Here is an 18,543-nt window from a genome sequence, read left to right as displayed (position 1 = left end):
ACCCCTTTGCTCGTTACAGCCTCTTTCGGTAAGCTGTTCCAAGTGCCCACAGTCCGACAAAAGTAGTAATTTTCCCTCATTTCCAGGTTAGTCTGAGATCTATCTTAAAACAATGACCCCTCGTCCTGCTTTCGGTGCAAAAATTTAATCCATTAACATCATTCATTTCGATACATTTAAACAACTGGATCATGTCCCCTCTGATCCGCCTTTGCCACAATACATACATATTAAGCCTATACATATTAAGCCTATTAAGTCTAGTATCATAATTTAAATCTCAAAGTTCCTTTACTAGTCTAGTTACACTTTTTTGAACCCTTTCCAATACACAAATATCTTTCCTCAGATAACGCAACCAAAACCTGACAGCATACTCCAAAAATGGGGTCTTACTAAACTCCTATATAAAGGCAGAAGAACCTTCTTAGATTTGTCCCTCTTCCTACTTTCCTTGAAAACATTTAACCCAGGGGTGCCCACAGGGGGGGATTATGGCGCAAGTTGCGCCATCAAAATTTTTGGGGGGGATTTTTTTCCAGAAGGTTTTTCTCTTTAAAACATGAAATTTTTAAATTTTGGAAAGAAAAAATATTTAAACTCATTCAATAAGAACATCATTTCACGTACTCTTCAGGGCGGTCACCGTAGCACCCCCCCCCCCGTTTTTCAGAAGTGGGGGCCACCAATTTCATTCTAGTGATGCAACTAAAGAAGAAAAAGATAAACTCTTCGTTAGTTTGAGATATTAAAATAGTAATTATAAATGAAAAATTGAAATAAGAGTGAAAAAAAGTATTTTTTCTGTAAAATTCGAATAGAAAATGTAATCTTAAAGTACAATTTAGGAACATCCACGATTCTCTTTTATTAAGAGTGTCTATAAGTAAAGGGCCGCGGAAATGTACGCTTCAAACATTTTTATTAACGCAAAAAAAAGTATTCAGTACAGTACACTCTTCACTAGGCCGCAGAGTGAGTATGTCTGCCTAGTCGGAAACTATGGGCTCGACTCAAATTAAAGTGTTATGCATAGAGTAAAATTAGCATAATGGGAGGGAGGAATGGCGACAAAACTAACATGGCGCACGCCTTGTATCTCGGCGACCCTAGTTATACAAAACCATACTTCATGATTCTTCAGTTAAAAAAAAAATACATAAATAAATAGGACATCTTCATTACTTCATTAGGAGAGACCATAGGATAGGGGTCGCCGAAATATTCTTTTTTTTTTTTTTGATGAAAAGTGTTGTTCTGAAAATGATTGCTAAGTGGAGAAGAATGTATGGGTTACCGAAATGAAGTTGAAATAGAGAGAGAGAGAGATAGTCAAAAAAAAAAAAAAAACAGTTAAATACAAAGAGAGATTTAAAGTATTGTAATGAATACTCACAACAAAAGTTCTAAATGTTTGAATGTAAAAATCGTAAGTAAATCAAAGCTTAATCAAGATAATAATAAAATAAAATGAAGTGGAATAGAGACCTAAGGTATCGCAGAAAATTACCACATCGGTTCAAAATGTTAAGTCTTTTTTCCAAGGCCGCAAGCGCTTGTATTGTAAGAAAGCAAAAATATTTGGTGGGAATTTGAAAACTTTATTATGGAAAATCCAAGCAAATAATCGTGTTTGGCAAAGGAAAATTGGAAGAAAATATTACCACAATATGTTTATCAATAATTAAAATTTACAATGAAGATACGAGGGACATAGCCAAACTGAAAGGGAGAGTGGAGAGCTCCAAACCCTTCTTTTTACGTCCCCAAAGCTGGTCTGGAAGTGAGTTTTTAAAACTTAGGTTTTGAAAAAATCCCTGGAAAACGTTCTCAAACCCTATCCCCTGATCTAACATCATTAAAGATGACCTACACCTGATGAGTGTTTAGGATTGCAATTTCGAAAAACCGTGAGAGTGCTCCCAACGTAACCTCCGAGAAACGCCCTCTCAATTAATCATTCATCATCATTCAAGCCCGATTAAATTTCGTCTTTTGGACTTTAATTTAAAAAAAAAAAAAACTCCCTAAGGTGTCCCGAAACTGTCGTTCTCCAAATATTACGGAAGATCTTCAAAAATTTCATTGTTAAGACTTTTATTCAGAAAATTTTTCGGGGGAGATCTCCAAAACCTTCTTCCCCTCTAATAGGATTTAAAAGCGTCTACGATTGCGTTAACTGAATTTCAGTTTTGAAAATTTGCCTGGGGAGGACTCCGAATCTCTCCACCCATAAACATTCCCGAAAATCTTCTAAAACTGCGGTTTCAACCGATCGAAATCCCCCCCCCCCCCATTCTCTCTCTTTCGCGAATACCATCGAAAAATGTCCTAAATCTTGCTTTTAATGCTTCAACAACGAAACATTTCTGATCGCGATCCCCTTCAAAATTCTCTCCCCGCCCCCTTTCATCGAAGGTTGACTTAGATTACCTTTTCGGAGCTTTAATTTCAAGAAACTGGCGGTGCACTAAATTTTAACAAAAAAAAATCTACAATCGCGTTTTTAAGGCTTCAAAATGTAAAAAAATTTCGGGAGGGGAGCCGCATCTCTCTTTTCCTTAATATCACCAAAGATCGTCTAAAACTGCATTTTTCGAATTACAATTTTCAAATTTTTCGCGGGGGAGACCTCCTTTACGTGCCATAAAAAGAGATAATTCCAAATTGGGAATGCGTGATTAAAGCTAGCATTTTCAAAAATTATAGAACGATGACCCCGAGTCTTTTCCTCCTCCCACACCACAGATCGTCTAAAATTAAGTTTTTCAAATAACAATCTTAAAAATTCCCGGGAGAGCCTCCGGACCCCCACTTCTGAACATAATTAAATACATTGTGTGTACGATTGTGTTTTGAACTTCAAAATTTGGAAAAAAATATCAGGAGAGGATATCCTGGACCTCCTCTCCCCTTCCTCCCAAACTTAAAATATAGTCTAAAACTGCGTTTTTATGTCTTCAATTATATAATACAATATCAAAATAAGGCAAGAAGGTAGCCCTCCGACACCCCCTAATTCTGATTGATTATTATCCTTACGATTAAATTTATATTTTAGTAGTACTAAAGTCTATTAATATGAGTATCCCTGCTAAACCGGAAGCCAAATCTTCTCTCTCTGCATATTGGAACATGCGTTTGAAACCATTAAGGGGCCGCCAAAAGCGTGTCCCCCCCCCCCCCCAGTTTTTTGACCTAGCGACGGTCCTGGTACTCTTTCCAAAATTTAATGACCGTGTGTCCTTTTCAATGAAGGAAACACATCAAAGGCGGCATGGAGTTGGTGTCGGTTTCAAAGCTGGATCAGACGATTTGATTTCTTATCAATTTTTTTATAAATTTTCTGGAAGTAGCACAATTTTGCATGATGAATACGTGTGACAATGATGAGAGGGAGAGAGGTCAAAAATGTTTTATTGTTTGAAATAATTCTGACCAGTATGGTTTAGATTCATTGATTCATTTGCACCTTGACAATCGCTAAGCACTAGTTTTGAAGTTTGCGAATAACATATTTTTTATCCCTCCAATCGACAATTAATATATTTTCTTTATTAGCTATCTTAAGCTTATGAAGAATTTTTTCAGTGATGTTGGTTTTCGCTAATGGAAGTAGAACAGTCTGTTCTTAAGGTGTTTAAATTATTTTTCATAAATCATATTCACTTTCTTATATATCTGATATGTATAGGAGGATATTTGATTCGTTAAAATTCTCGAGTTCTGATTTTCAATGTGTGCTGAATAGCTGAATCCATTTTTGAGGATTTCCGGAAAATATCTGTCACGGTGTGTGTGATCCATCTTTTTTGGCTATGCGACTTCAATTTCCGAAAACTTCCAGGAGAGCGCCCGCACTGTAACGCTAGAATAACACTCTCTTTATCATCAAGAGTAATCTAAAACTGCATTTCTAGTACTGCAATTTTGATAAATTTTTAGGAGAGAACCCCTTTCCTCCCTCTTTCCTTAACACAACCAAAGACAAGCCTAGAATTGCATTTTTGGAGTATCAATTTCAAAAAATTGTCGGGGAAACGGCACCGAAATTCACCTTCCACTAACTTTATCAAGATCTATCAAAACTGCGTTTTTAAAGCTACAAGTTCAAAAATTTAAGTAGAACACCCCCCCCCCCCCCCCATTCTAGTCAACATTATTAAAAAATCGTCTTAAATTTGGTTTTCAGGACTTCAATTTCGAGAAAATTCCGGGAGAGCTTCCGGAAACTCTTTTTCTCAACGTCACAAAGGTCGTCTACAATAGCGATTTTAGAGCTTCAATTTCAGAAAACTGCTTTTCCCCCAACCATAGATAGCGTTTTTAAGACTTCAATTTTGAAAATGTTCCTGGGGCGAGCCCTAGGATCTTTTCTTTTCCCAACATTACCACAGATAGTTTAAAACTGCGTTTTAGAACTACAACTTTGAAAACAAAGGAGAGCCCACCTTAATACAACGTTTGACTATCTACAATTGCGCTTTTAAAGTTTCAATATTGAAAAATTACCAGGAAGGGGCCGCTAAACCTTTTATCCCCCTAACATCACCAAAGATCGTCTAAAACTGGTTTTAAAACTACAATTTCTACAGTTTTCCGGGGGAGAACCCCCCGGACCCCTTATCTATCTGACAATAATTTTCCGTTTCAATATTCATATTGTATACATGTACATCTAGTAATGACTCCATCCCAAGCCAGAAAATTGAATCCACTGTTCCTGTACTTATTCATACATTTGAAAAAAAAAATAATGATAATAAAAGGTATAGCAAAATTCAGGGGTACCCAAAACTTGTTTACTCAAGGTCCACGTTGTAAAATTTGGAAAGGCAAGGCGAGTCAACAGTCCAACAATATTCCAGTTCAAATGGTATTTCTTAGCGCTACCCTCCCCCCCCCCCCTCCTCCCATGAATTTGACTGGAAATTACGCACTCTAAAAACTGTTATGTTTAACCCGATTCGACAGCGAGAACATTTTTGGGGGGGAATTTGCGCCATTGAGCTTGGGGGGGATGGGCACCCCTGATTTAACTCATTAACATCTTTCCTTTTGATTAAATTTAAACAACTGAATCATGTCCAACTCTGACTGTCCTTTGCTCCAGCCTATACATATTGCACTTTGTTTATAAACAACAATTGATTACCAGGTGGAAGCATCCAGTAAAAATAATAAAATAAGCGCTGAATCCACGAGAATTCGATTTCATATTTTTATCAGCGGCCACAGATTACAAAATAATAACTTTCACTCCAGAAAGGGAGCGGGAACGAAGTGTTAGAACACCAAATGAAGTAAGAGTGGTCAAGGTGCACAGCGATAAGGTGATGCACTTCATGACTCAAATCCCTGTTCTGAATTTGAACAACACTCATCAGAACAATGCAGTTATCGAACGCAAAACATCACTACTTGCTAGATCTCATGCTTGTGTTGTAGACGCATTCGAAAGCATTTTTCGGTGTCAAATGGGTAGCTGCTCTTCGTGACAGGGTTGAAATGGCAGTTTCGGTTTTTCATATTGTTTGACACTAACAGAAATTGAACTAATTAGTGGAAGATCATGATGCCCCGGGTAGGAAAAAGAAAGTTTCGCATGATGTTTATGATCCCATGCTTTACTCTCGCTTCATCGGTAGTACTCATTTTGCAAGCAAACTTCAAAGGAATACCAGAACATTATAATGGTTACCACACAGGTACGGACGATAAGCCATTCTTGATTCTTCATTTATAATTTCTAGTTTAGTTTACATTTGGTAATATGTTAAATTCAGCGCGTATACTAATGAGGTTGTTTCCTTCAGTCAAAAGTAGTACTTTTTGTCACTGAAATTGATAGAATAAGCAAAAAAAAAAAAAAAAAAAAAACATGGACCCAGAAAATACTTTTATTTTCCCAACATTTATTTTTTAATTATTTTTTTTAAATGTCCGATTTTTCAAACAAGGCGTCGTCTTGTTGACGTCACAAATGATGCTCTTTTTTGCGCATCTTTCTACCACGTTTCCACGTTATGATAATCAAGACGCGAATTAAAATTGCGCTCTTCGCTTGCTATCAACCATATCGTTGCCAAGATAAGTGAGTAAAGATACGAAATAAATATTTTGCACTGTGAACAGCAACACTGAAGGGCATTTCATCATTTGTGATATCATCGGCAGAAGCGTTGAACAATGAAAGCGCACCGATTAAAGTATTTTTTTAAATATATTAAACTTAAATAAATTATTTGAAAAATGGTCAGATCCTATTTTTTTAAGCTTGCTCTTTCAGAAAAAAATACTTTTGAAATTAGGAAACGACCTCATTGTCTGCTTTTTTTTTTAAATGTCACAGAGACATAAGTGATTCGCCAAAATCCTAACAATATTGGATTGTTTTGCCTAGAATTGCTTTTCTTTTTTTTTAATAGTTAGAAATAACTTTTCCGACGTAACTCCATTCTTATTAAAATAATAACTCACTTATTTTTTCCTGCAAAAATTTTTGAATAACCAGAAAGTCATTCTTTTGACTTGTCCCCATTCGTTTCTCAAATATACTTAAATTATTTAAAAAATTTATGTCAACATTTCACAAATTTAATTTGTAATACTAAATTACGTATACTTAAAGGTGTAAAATGACATTCTTTAAATAAATTTAATTCTTTAAATAATCGAGGTACATCCTTTTAAAGTTTGTTCCCAGTTTTCATGTCATTCTCCTGTCCTAGGAATGAGTTCAATTATTATAGATTAAAAAAGGGAATTTTTAATTTGCTGGGCTACAACACTATTTATTATCACCATTTTGTTGGATTCCTTGAGTATTTTGTTAATATGATTTGTCTGCTGTTCTTACTAAAACTTTAAAGTTCAAAAATTGGTGTGTAACGTTTTTGCTGTCAAACTCCTGGACAATATTTTTGTGATAAATAAAAGAAAAAAATAATTCAAGTCATAGTGTGTAGTCGAATTAAGAGGTTAGAATAGAAAAATAACATTCTTTACCTTAATTATAATCCTGTGCCTACGTAACAGCCAAATTACAAGAAAAATGTCATACTCCTGTCTCAAAAAAATGTTATACTCCTGGCGCAAAATAAGTAAGTCTCCTAGCATTATTTATCACTCAAAGGTAATACATTTAGTATAATAAAATTTATTTTGAAACATTAGTTAGAAAATAAGATTATGATTTAAAAAAAAAAAACGAATTTGGCAAACGATAAATAAGAAATGTAGCAGTAAAGAAAGTCCATTTATTTATTTATTTATTTATTTTTTTCGTTGTTTCTTGTTCTGACGAATCTTTCAAAGAGAGAATTTTTGGTTATTCATTTTGTTGTGCATTTAACGTTAGTTAAGTTCCGCTGCTTGAGTTAAGTCTTGCATTAAGAATGCTTGAAATTAATTCGTAACTCCAGAGCTCGAATACGCTACCTTGCGGTGATTAACAATACTACCGAAAAAGGTAAAACATTCCATTCCACGTGTTTTCTTTGGGGTAAATTACATGCTTCACACAATTTATGGTGTAATGTAATTTCAAAATAATAGAAAAGAAAGTTTCCCACAAATACGATGAAAAATTACTGTCATTCACAAAGCGTCAAAGCAAGTTGTAAGTTACGGGATTTGTTTGTTTTACCTTTTTCATCCGCCATTAAACAGTGGCTGCAGTACTCTATAGTTTATTGGAGTTGCGAATAATGACGTGCAGACTATTTTTATCTGCAGACGGTTTTTAAATCATGCATCTTCCATCGTTTATGCGTTCTTGATTTAAAAAAAACATACACTGAATGAAAGAAGCATGACATTAAATGTCAGCAGAGGACACTTATGACTCCTTATTCAAAGCTTTAGGAGAAAGATATGAAAATGAGAGATTAATGGTAGAAACGCATGTAAAATTCAATTCTCAAATATTCCAAAATTCATCAACTATCTTCTACAGAACTCAGACGTCCAATTGACACTGTTAATACAAATATACATGCCCTTAAAGTACTCAAATGTGACAGAAATCGATTAAGTCATTTTTTAATTTTAATGTGGCTTGAATAGGTACATGAAGTTGGTTTAAATTTCTAACTTAGATAAATCAGAGCACAACTTTCTAGAACTAGGTAAATACTTTTTTTTAATTAGAGAATTAGAAATAACAAACAATAGAACTTAATGTGAAAATTTTTATAATTTTTTTGGTTTAGAATTTTAGTATAACAATTGAAAACTTTTTTTTTAAATTAACTAAACTAACTACTGCTCATTATTCGGAGTGTAAGATATTCAAAGTGCATAATGTGGGAAAACCTATATAAAGAGACTGGGATTCGGAAAAAATGTTCGTTATTTGAGAGTGTCCGTTAAGGGAAGTTTTACATAGATTTTGTTTTGTCATGCAGTAACCTGCTTTTTGATTTAGGTTACAGTTATTTCTTTATTACCATAACTAAATTTTTGATAATCTTTGATGAAACTCATTTTGTCAATCTTCTGGAGCTGCTTGTCACTCTCCTGGTATGTGAAAACTTGGCCTCCTGTTTTGAGGGGTGTAGCATAGTTAAAGTGAGTTCCCTCTATTTTACCCTTAATAAGTTCCTAACAAGGAGTAAGCATAATTTTTTTCAGATTTTTTAGGCATTTTTATTTTTTTTAAAGTGTGATTGGAAAATGTCTTTTTTTTTTTTTTGAGAATCACCCATTTGTTATTAATATTCAATATTTTTTCTAAAGGACTGCCTTAAAATGTCGTTTTTTGAGGAGGGTTCATAAAATTGTGAATCTTACCTCCGAGGGGGAGGGAGGGGGTATCGAAAAGTGTGACATCACGCATTTTCATAAGAATATGCTTATGAAAAATTGCGTAAGGAAAGGTAAGGTGATGTGTGACAGTTTGTGACAAAGGAGGTAGAGGGATCCAAAACGTGTGACATCATTGATGGATAGTCCCTAAATATATCGTAAAAATCTAATGATGGTGTCGCCGCAACTAATGAAATCGTAGAAAACTTATGACGGGAAAAAAATCGAACTAAATTTCATAATCGCCGTTTAAAATTTTATGCAACACATGTATGAAAACATCACAAAAAAGGGAAGAAATATGTATAACAGCTATTTTGAACAGAAAAAAGCTTTAGGAAATAGAAACTACTACTTCCATCGATAGAAGTATAAATTTTTAAAAACCCCATGCTGGCAAAAGGCCAAAACTATACATTTTCGGAAGGCTCCAATTTTGAAACATATTATTTCCCTACCTTAATCTATTGTAATGTCCTGCAACACATAATTTCGATTTAATATGATTGAATATATATTTTTATAAAATGTCATGTTGTTGCACAATATTGATATTATTGCGCTGTATAGTTTGACGCATCAATCCATGATAATGTTATGAACAAATATTTAACTGCAAAGCCTATAACAAACGAAAATCTTGTATAAAAACAATAACAAAGCAATAAATGGAACAAGACTACCTTTTGATAATAATTAAAGGTTAATGTAGGCCCGAAGAAGAATGTTCAAAGGAAACAATCAAAAGCTTCTTTTTTTTTTTTTTTTTTTTTGAGCAATCACGATTGCTTATTGTTTTTACTTGACTGTTTTTGGCGTTCCTATGATTTTATTTTCCCACCAGCACCCTCCGCAGCATCACCGTCGACCGGCTCTTCACGATGCTGCACCTCTAGCGAAAACCGTCTCCAGGTTTCGCCAATATCCTACACTTACACGCATACATACATACCTACACACATATACGTACATACACCTACACACACATACATACACCTACACACATACACAAACACATACACACACAAACACACACACATACACATACCCCCCCCCCCCCCCCCACACACATACACACAACTACCCACACACTCACGACTGCACATAGACACAAACACACATGCCTGCACACATACACATACCCCCTACACACAAACACACACACGCCTACATATACACACACACTCGTGATTGCGAAAAACATAATTTGAATTCAAGATGACAAAATTCAAATTAATTTTTTTAATTTTTTTTTGTAAAAATTGAAGTTAATAAACATTTTATCTGAGAAATAAATACAATCAAATGTATTTTTGATTAGTTGATTATAAGGCTGAGGAAAAACTTGAAAATTAAAACAAAACTTCGCGTTCTCTCTCGGCAGTCCGAACCGAACTTACTGAGTGTGAATTACAATCTTATTCTGTTCACTTTTGATGTAATTCAACTTCAAATCTGGATCTTTAACGGATTTTACGTCAGACATCGTACATTACATTCAAATATTATCGCCAAGTCAAAATAATATAAAATTTTTGATAGAGGAGTAATTAAGAAACATAATTGATGTCTTCATGTAAAATACAAAGATCCAATTAACGTCACATAGAATTTACAAATTAAGTTCCCTTAGTATTGTTTTTGAGATTATATTGCTCTTTCTATATAATATCATGCTGATAACTCATGCCAATAAAGTGAATACATAGTTGATAAAAATTCCTTTCTGGAAATGCCAAATGACTGCCACAGCTCAGTTTAGGCGTTCATTTAACTAATAAACAAATTTCAATTCACTCGTATTAACCTCGCTAACATTGAGTTAACTCAGCTGTGCGTAAGTGAGGATTAATGTTGATGGAGTTAATTATGCGTCTCGAAGAAAACAAACTGAAGCGTATTCCTAGATTTATTATTCGCAAATAACTCGTGATAAAAGGAGCTGTAACATTAGTTATCTTTCGTTTATTCAGCTGCATCTGACCTTAGAAATTGTACATCAAATACTCTTTCAAGTACCCTTTTCACTATGAAAAGATCATTTCCTCTGTTTAATTACTAAATCTGTTTCGCCCATTTTTAATGCTCTTTAAGAGGATCTTTGAATAAATTAGTCCAACCAGAATAAAATCAGCTCGGTTTTTTCCCCTTTTGTTTCCTTAACATAATAGCTTTTTTTTCTAAGAAGAATCGGTAACAGAAAACTTCCTCCAATAAAATTAAAAACGGATACAATTAGAAAATATTATGTTTGTTCACTGGTTAGACGTATTCATAAAGTGGCCACATTTGGAAATTAAAAATGTGAGATACTATCGGACCACCGATTATATGGAAAGGCTAATTTCCGGTTTATAGGCGGAAATGGACGGGTCCATTACCTTTCAGGGATGGTAGTTTTTCTGGTACCGATGTGCGCGTTTACCTCTCAATTTTTTCTACTCATTTTATTTTTAATGACAATTTATTCACTGCAATAATTTTTAAATCAAAACTAAATTTGATCTATACTGTCATTCAAAAATTAATTCATTTGTTTTGTTTACGGCATAATTTTTAGCTTACCATTTTGCTTTTACATTTCCAAACGAAATGAAAAGATATTATTTTCTTTTTGTTGTTTCCATAGAAACTCATTTCGTGTCCACTCATTTGCACCTCAATGAAGACAACAAATGCAGTCGGACCTCTATATATCGAAGTAGCAAATTGCCAGGAAAAAAATTCGATGTATAGAAATTTCGGTATATGGAAATTATCTTATTTTATAATAAAAATCTCCTAAAACATTAAAACTAAAGCTAATTTTTGTGTACGAAAACCTATTTCTAATTTATACGAGCATCGGATTAAATGAAAATTAATAATTAAAAAATTAACAAAAATTACACATTTTTGCGTTTTCATACATGTTCATTTTTCGGCAATTCAACTTGATCCGCAACATTAGGGGGATTTTCGCTTTGACAATGTAATCGAGAGAAAAGTAAAAAATCATTCTACCTAACTTGAATGATTTTTACTGAAGCTAAAAAGACTAGGAATGATAATCAACAGAGAAAAGGGATAACTTGGAACTGATTTTACTGCATTACTGGTTGCAACTAAGATTTGAAATAAGCTTAAGGGAATTTAAGAACTCCAGAACGGAACAACGACCTGTATACACACCTCTCAACCCCAGATTCCTTATGAGTTTCGTAGCAACTTTTAGTGAACATAATTTTCTCCCGCAACCGTCAGTTTTCATGAGACAAACGGGTTAAGGTGAAAAAAAAAAAATCTACGAATGTCTCGAAAAAGATTTCGATATATAGAGATTTTTTCGATATATAGAAACAATTTTTCTATATAATGAAGATAGAAATTTGCTGGGTTTTCGATAAATAGAAAATTTTGATATCTGGAAGTTCGATATATGGATGTTCGACTGTAAATGAAATTATGAAACACGTGCATCAAAATGCCATCGCTATTTTTCCTTTTCCCCTGTTAGATGCATTCAAATGGAATCGTCTAATACTTGGCCGATTGCCAAATTACATACAATCCGGGGTCAAACAGTACTTTTTTTTTTAACATTTGTTTCAGCCCTTCTAAAATATTTTGATGAAGTAGCCTTTTGTTTCTCTGACGCATGAATACTTCTAAAAACAATTTTTCCTTTACTCTTTTTATAATTTCGATTCAAGCTGTAACTTATCACTCCCAAAAACTGTTCACAATGCTAACTACTGTTATAGTGCCTAGAAAGAGTAGTGTGCCGACCGGCGCTTTTTTCCCCACGATTCTTGAGGACAAATTGTATGAAAACCGCTAGATGGCAGTGCGGTCGAGATGTACGTTCAATTTCGCGGTGTTTACATTAGTAGACGCGGGATTTTGTTACAATTTAGTTCCACGTTTCTCTTTTTTACCTTTATTTCGTGAATATTTCATGAAACAGCGTTTAAGGCTTTTAATGGAGGCATCAAAGTTGAACATTGGAAGAAATAAAGCTTCATCTTGTTTCGTGCCAGGGTGCAAAAGTGGGTACAAAACATGCAAAAGTTACGCTTTTTAAAGCTCCCAGCAGATGAAGAAAAACTAAAGTGGAACTCGTTAATTCCCAGGTTAGATAAAGTTTTTGATAAATATTGCTCATTTTGTGCTCTGCATTTCGAAAAACATTTTATTGAAACGCATTTTAAGCATATTATAAATGGTGAGGAAGTTTTGATTCCTCGGGGGAAACCTTTTTTGAAAGATGAGGCAATTCCGACAATTTTCCCAAATCTGCCAACATACTTTACTAAAAAATCACCAAAGAAAAGTTTCATCAGGAATTATGCAGTTAAAAAAAAATGTTCCCTGTTTGAAAAAAATAAAACTTGATCTTCCCGCAGATGAAACTGAAATAACCACGTAGCTTTATTATTAGTAGAGAAATAAGAGACGCGCAGTTATTGAATACTTAGGGGGCCATTCATTAATTACGTAAGGATGATTTTGGCAATTTTTGATCCCTCTCCCCCCATGTAAGGGTACGTAAGATTTTTCACCCCCCCCCCCCCTCCCTTATTCTTCCGTAAGATTCCATTTCGTTTTTCAAAATGATAAAATAACAAATTTTGGAATCGTTACATCACTAGAATCGTTATTAAATTCACATTATTAAATTTAACTTTTTGCGCAAAGAAATAGTTACTGAAAAGTTAGAATCTAAACTGAATGTTTTTTCGACATTTTTTTTTTTTGATGTAATATTAATTAAAAATAAAACATGCCATACATAATGCGACTCTTTTATTATATTTTACACTATTCATTCTTTGTAAAACAAATAAAAAAACATATTATCCTAACACGTTTCTTACCTTCCATACGCAAATGGAACATAATCTCTGCCAAATCACTTGTTGACCGCGCAATTTCTAATGTGAAATACCGACATGGAAAACATTACGTAAGAATGAGTTTGACCCCCCCCCCCCAAAGGTACGTAGAGGCTTTTCCAACCTCCCTCCCCTTACATATTTAATGAATGGCCCCTTATAGTCTACTATTTTCATTGAAGATAAATTAGCATAAGGTAATTTTATATTCTTCAAAAAATAAATGAACACCCATGTAACAAATAGCACTTATTAATGAATTTGTCTTTTGTGCAGAAATGAGTTCAATCCGAAAAACGGGACTTTTAAACTGCGAAATGAGCATGCAATCGCTGATTTAAAACGAGTCTGATTGAGGAGTATAACGTACACCTCGAGCGCAGCGCCATCTGGTTTTTCCTCAGATCTGACCTCCCTTTTTCCCCGTCGATCGGCACACTACTCTTTCTAGGCACTATACTACTGTCCACCTCTGACACGCTGAGCTCCGCTGCCCGACCGATGAAACGATTCCCTTCGTTGAAATAGAGGTGAGGGAAAATGGCTTAAGAACTTGCGGATGCGTTTGAAAAAATATGCCGAATGCTGCTCTTTTAATCGCTATCATAAACTTCTGTAAGTGAAATTGTGCTCGAGCGCTCATTTAATGATTGAAACTATAATAGATAAAAAAAATTTCATTTTGGAATCTAGAAGTAAATTGTGCATGGATAAGAAATTAGAATATTCATAATATAAATATAACAAATACACTTAACATATGTTGCCAAAAAAATAAGCAAAAAAAAAATGTATCTTAGATCTTACAAGAAGCTAAAAAATAAAATATAGAAACAATGAAAAGATTATTGGCATCGGATTCAAATGTGAAAGTAAAAATCAGTTTTACAATTTCTTTCAAACATCAATAGTACGCAGAAAATGTCATTCGGATTTAATTTCACACTTGTCATGTGTATGCCAAAAGGTCATTTTATTTATCGTTCACTTCCTCCAAATGAAAGTGAAAATGCAAATTCATCAAATAACTTTATCACAAACTTTGATGATTTAACATTTCGTCTCAATAAATGATTCCAATATTTCTAATTAAAGATAAAATATGAATGATCGGTTAAACTAGAGGAGTAACATCGCCTTTTTGTAACAAGCATGTATAATTAAAAAACTAAAAAAACACGCTTTAGTAGCAAAATGAACTAAAAAGTTAATAGTCTTTGGATGACAAGTATATAAAGTAATTGAACAAGCACTTAATTTTACTGTAATAAAAAAAAGCGTGCGGGCTGCCTATTTACATTTTTGCATGGGATAACAAGTGGAAGAAATTTAAGACAACTGATAAGAAGCCCCCCCCCCTCACTCTTTTTTTCTATTACAGTAAAATTAAGTGTTTGGTCAATTACTTTATATATTTGTCATCCAAAGACTATTTTTAACTTTTTAGTTCATTTTACTACAAAAGCGTGTTCTTTTATTTTTTTAAACTATTATTTTATTTTCAAACAAGATTTAGATACTAAATAACTGTTAAATGAAATCTTTGTGCTGTGTTCGATTTTTATAATGGAATGTATCTTAGTATTCTATTGCATTATTTGCGTCAGACACATTTTGAAAGCTTTCTGGTAAATTCATGTGCAAACGTTGTTACACTCCGCAGCTCTGATTAGTACGTTGTAAGTAATTCTAATAAGCCACTGGCTATTTGTCTAGAGGAAAGTTGGACCCACAAACATACAAGTTTAGCTAATAAAAGTATGTTAAAAAGAGAAAAGCAAAGTTTTGTTTCCTTTATTTCATCCACTTGATTTTTGGAGCGATTCTAGTCTTGCTCAGGGGAAATTAATTGTTTTAAAGCACAAAAACAGTTTCGTTGTCGTACCCTTTTAATGAATAGTAGTCAATGGTGTAGACAAGGGGAGGGTCCATAAAATCTGGACCCTCCCTGAAAAGAATTAAAAAAAAAAAAGAAAGAAAGAAAGAAAATGTCTATTTTATCACACATAACTTTTCTATTTGTACAATAGAGAAAACTCGAGTGTTTCTAAAAGGACTTCTTCTTCTTCTTCTTACTTATCTCTCTGTTCTGAATCAGATCAGATCCATGAGGTTGTTCGCCTTAATCAACAACAAGACAGAAGCAAGTCTCTTCAGTAGATCCTCGCGTACCAATCCAACACAAAAAATCAGATGTTGTGCAGTGGCCTCTTCAGTATGACATTTGGTGCAAATTGGGAAAGTCCTATTAGCATTGGAAAATCTGAGGGTTTTTAGATGACCTGTTCTCAGGCGAGTCAAAGCAGTTTGATCCCTCCTGTCACCCTCAAATCCAAGGGAAGCACCAGGACCCTCGCAAAAATACCATGGATGCTCAGGAGGACATCTCCAAGAGCTGTTTATAGAAGCCTTACATCTGGAGTATAGTTCAAGGAGTATTTGTGCATCTTCTGAAAGTACAAAGTACCTGGAGCACCAAAAGGTAGAAGTCTGACTTTGCTCCTGTGCCTGCAGACCTTAGCTGAGCGTAATGGAACGGCCTTCACGTCTTGGGTGACCCTACAAGGAGAAAACTCTCCCAACGTACTTTGCCGGTTCCGCCCAGGTACACCCCCTCGCCACGTTGAGGCGGCCTGCAGGACTTGAGGGGACTTAGTATAACTTAGGACTTAATAATAGGACTTAATTGTTTATTTCTTTCTATTAAGAATTAACTCATTCAAGTTTTCTAACAAGAGTTACCTGTTTTATGCTCTCCAGGGCGCAGCCTGCTTGAATTTTCAAATGACAGTCTCTTCAGATGTATTCCTTCCGGCATATCATCATTCCCATCCGATTTCTTCACGCAAGAAGAGCGCCAGCGCGGTGGCGTGATCATCCATCTCTTGCTCACTGCCTACATCTGTGCGATGATTGCTGTGGTTTGTGATGACTACTTCATACCATCTCTCGAGATCATATCAGACAGTAAGCTACCATTGGTTCTCCAAAACTAAACGGTTTTTTTTTTTTCTTGAAACTAAATTTTTAATCAATGAGTTAGGTGACTCCTATTATCTAAAGTGTGCTCAACCTGTCGGGTCAGCAAAAGAAAATTATATTCAATTTAAAACCAAACATTTCTTATATACTTTAATTTCGAATTTTTCTGATTTGTCTTTTATAACCGAAAAATTAATTGTAATAGTCCTTGATGAAATTTATTGAAAGAATGAGAGCAGTGTAAGGCATTTCTCAGAAAGAAGTCATTTTGATAAATGACTTCTGGATGGATTCATTTTGATAAATGAATCCATTTTCTGTTTGGAAACTTAATTCCTCCAACACAGAATTCTTTGTTTCGAGAATTTTGTGTTTGCTAAAGTTAGCCATTACGCTTCTTGTAGTTTTAACATTTAGTCTTTAAATTCCGAGCGTTGAGAATTCCAAATCTAGTATTTTGAACCATGATCACACTTACAAATGTGATTGACTCATTTCAAATGCGGAAACATTTCAAGAAGAAAAATTAATAAATATTAAAACTTTTACTGTCGTAAAAGTTTATACACAAGAATAAAATATTTACATTTCACTAAGTATAAAAGTTGCTTGGTCGTCTGTGGTATTTCCATTGCGCCTGACGAGATAGAATACGGAATTTTCAAATGATATCTTAAGATCATGAAAGATGTAGGGAGCAAATCTGCCTCAGGCTTTCTTAACCGTTGATTTGAGCTCTTGAACTGAATACTACCGACAAAGAAAACCCCATTCTTACGAAAGCTACGGAAAGAGGATTACTAAATCTAGATAGAACTTACTATCGGATTGATGTCTGAGCTGAGTTCTGGCCCGTTCGTATATAAACAACTTGTACTCAGCTAGGGACCATGCAATAAATTTGAAACTCCTGATTGGACAGCTGACGCAAATGCGTCGGCCATGTTATATCCTCCATCCAACGCATGTGAATAAATTTCCATCCTCAGAAGTTCTGAGTTTTTGTTTGAATGTTTTTAATCTCTACCGCTTTGAATAATGTCAATAGGTCTTGTTTCGAAATCAAACAAAAATTAGAGCATGCAAAGCAAACTGCAAAAGAGATGGATAACGTTTTTACCTAATAGTCAATCAACAGTTTCAAAGTTTCACATGGTCTCTAGGAAAGTAAAGGTTGTTTGTATACGGCCCGCATATCACACTAATAACCTGAGACGAGACGTAAGCCATTCTTTTGTAGAATGGGAAGTGTGCATTGAGGCGTTATTTGGTACAAAGATCCAGTTGAAAGCATCTATGACAGGGGTTCCCAACTTGTGGGTCGCGGCCCTCAAGGGAGTCGCGAAGCATTTCTTAGGGGTCGCGACATTACCCCTACATTAAAAAATATAGCATTGCATAGTTGATTACAATGATATATTTCAAAAATTCAAATACTTAAGGGGGAAATAGCATCATTTTAGAGTAGCATCAATTCTTGAACGCAATGGCGAATCCAGAAAAAAGGCTATGGGGTTCCAACAAGACCCCTTCTCCCCCTCTCATGCCGAGTACCTGAAATCTTAACGTCCTCTAAGATTATTTTATGCTTTGATTTAGGGACTTCAATCTCTAAAAATTTCCGCAAAAGAGTGCTGAATTCACGTCCTCTAAAACCGTCCAAAATCGTCTAAAATTTTGTTTTGGAACTTCAATTTCGAATAATTTCTATGAGAGATTCTCTACATCCCAATCCTTATCCAGAAAGATGTCCTGTAGTTAAATTTTTCAAGCTTTAATTTTGGAAATATTCCAGAGAAAAGCTCCGTACCTCATCCCGTCCCCTAACTTCATCAAAAATGGCCAAGAAATGGGCTTTTAGGTTTTTAATTTCAAAAAA

General features: G+C 34.5%; 1 protein-coding gene across 4 annotated transcripts in view; it reads left to right on the top strand.

Annotated features, from left to right (window-relative positions):
* Nucleotides 1–18,543, top strand: part of LOC129221618 (sodium/potassium/calcium exchanger 4-like) — an 82,932-nt gene that overhangs the window by 27,178 nt on the left and 37,211 nt on the right. For 2 of the 4 annotated variants that reach the window (XM_054856142.1, XM_054856141.1), the window contains exon 2: nucleotides 16,443–16,649. In XM_054856142.1, coding sequence (XP_054712117.1) covers nucleotides 16,592–16,649 — 58 coding nt within the window. In that variant the 5' untranslated portion in view covers nucleotides 16,443–16,591. Of the gene's footprint in view, nucleotides 1–4,598; nucleotides 5,709–16,442; nucleotides 16,650–18,543 lie in introns of those variants that run through there. The other 2 variants (XM_054856139.1, XM_054856140.1) reach the window with 2 other exon arrangements.

The sequence above is a fragment of the Uloborus diversus genome, chromosome 4 (assembly GCF_026930045.1).
Source record: "Uloborus diversus isolate 005 chromosome 4, Udiv.v.3.1, whole genome shotgun sequence".
In the NCBI taxonomy this organism is placed as follows: Eukaryota; Metazoa; Arthropoda; class Arachnida; order Araneae; family Uloboridae; genus Uloborus; species Uloborus diversus.
Note: the sequence above shows the minus strand (reverse complement) of the source record. Positions and strands in the feature narration are given on the sequence as shown.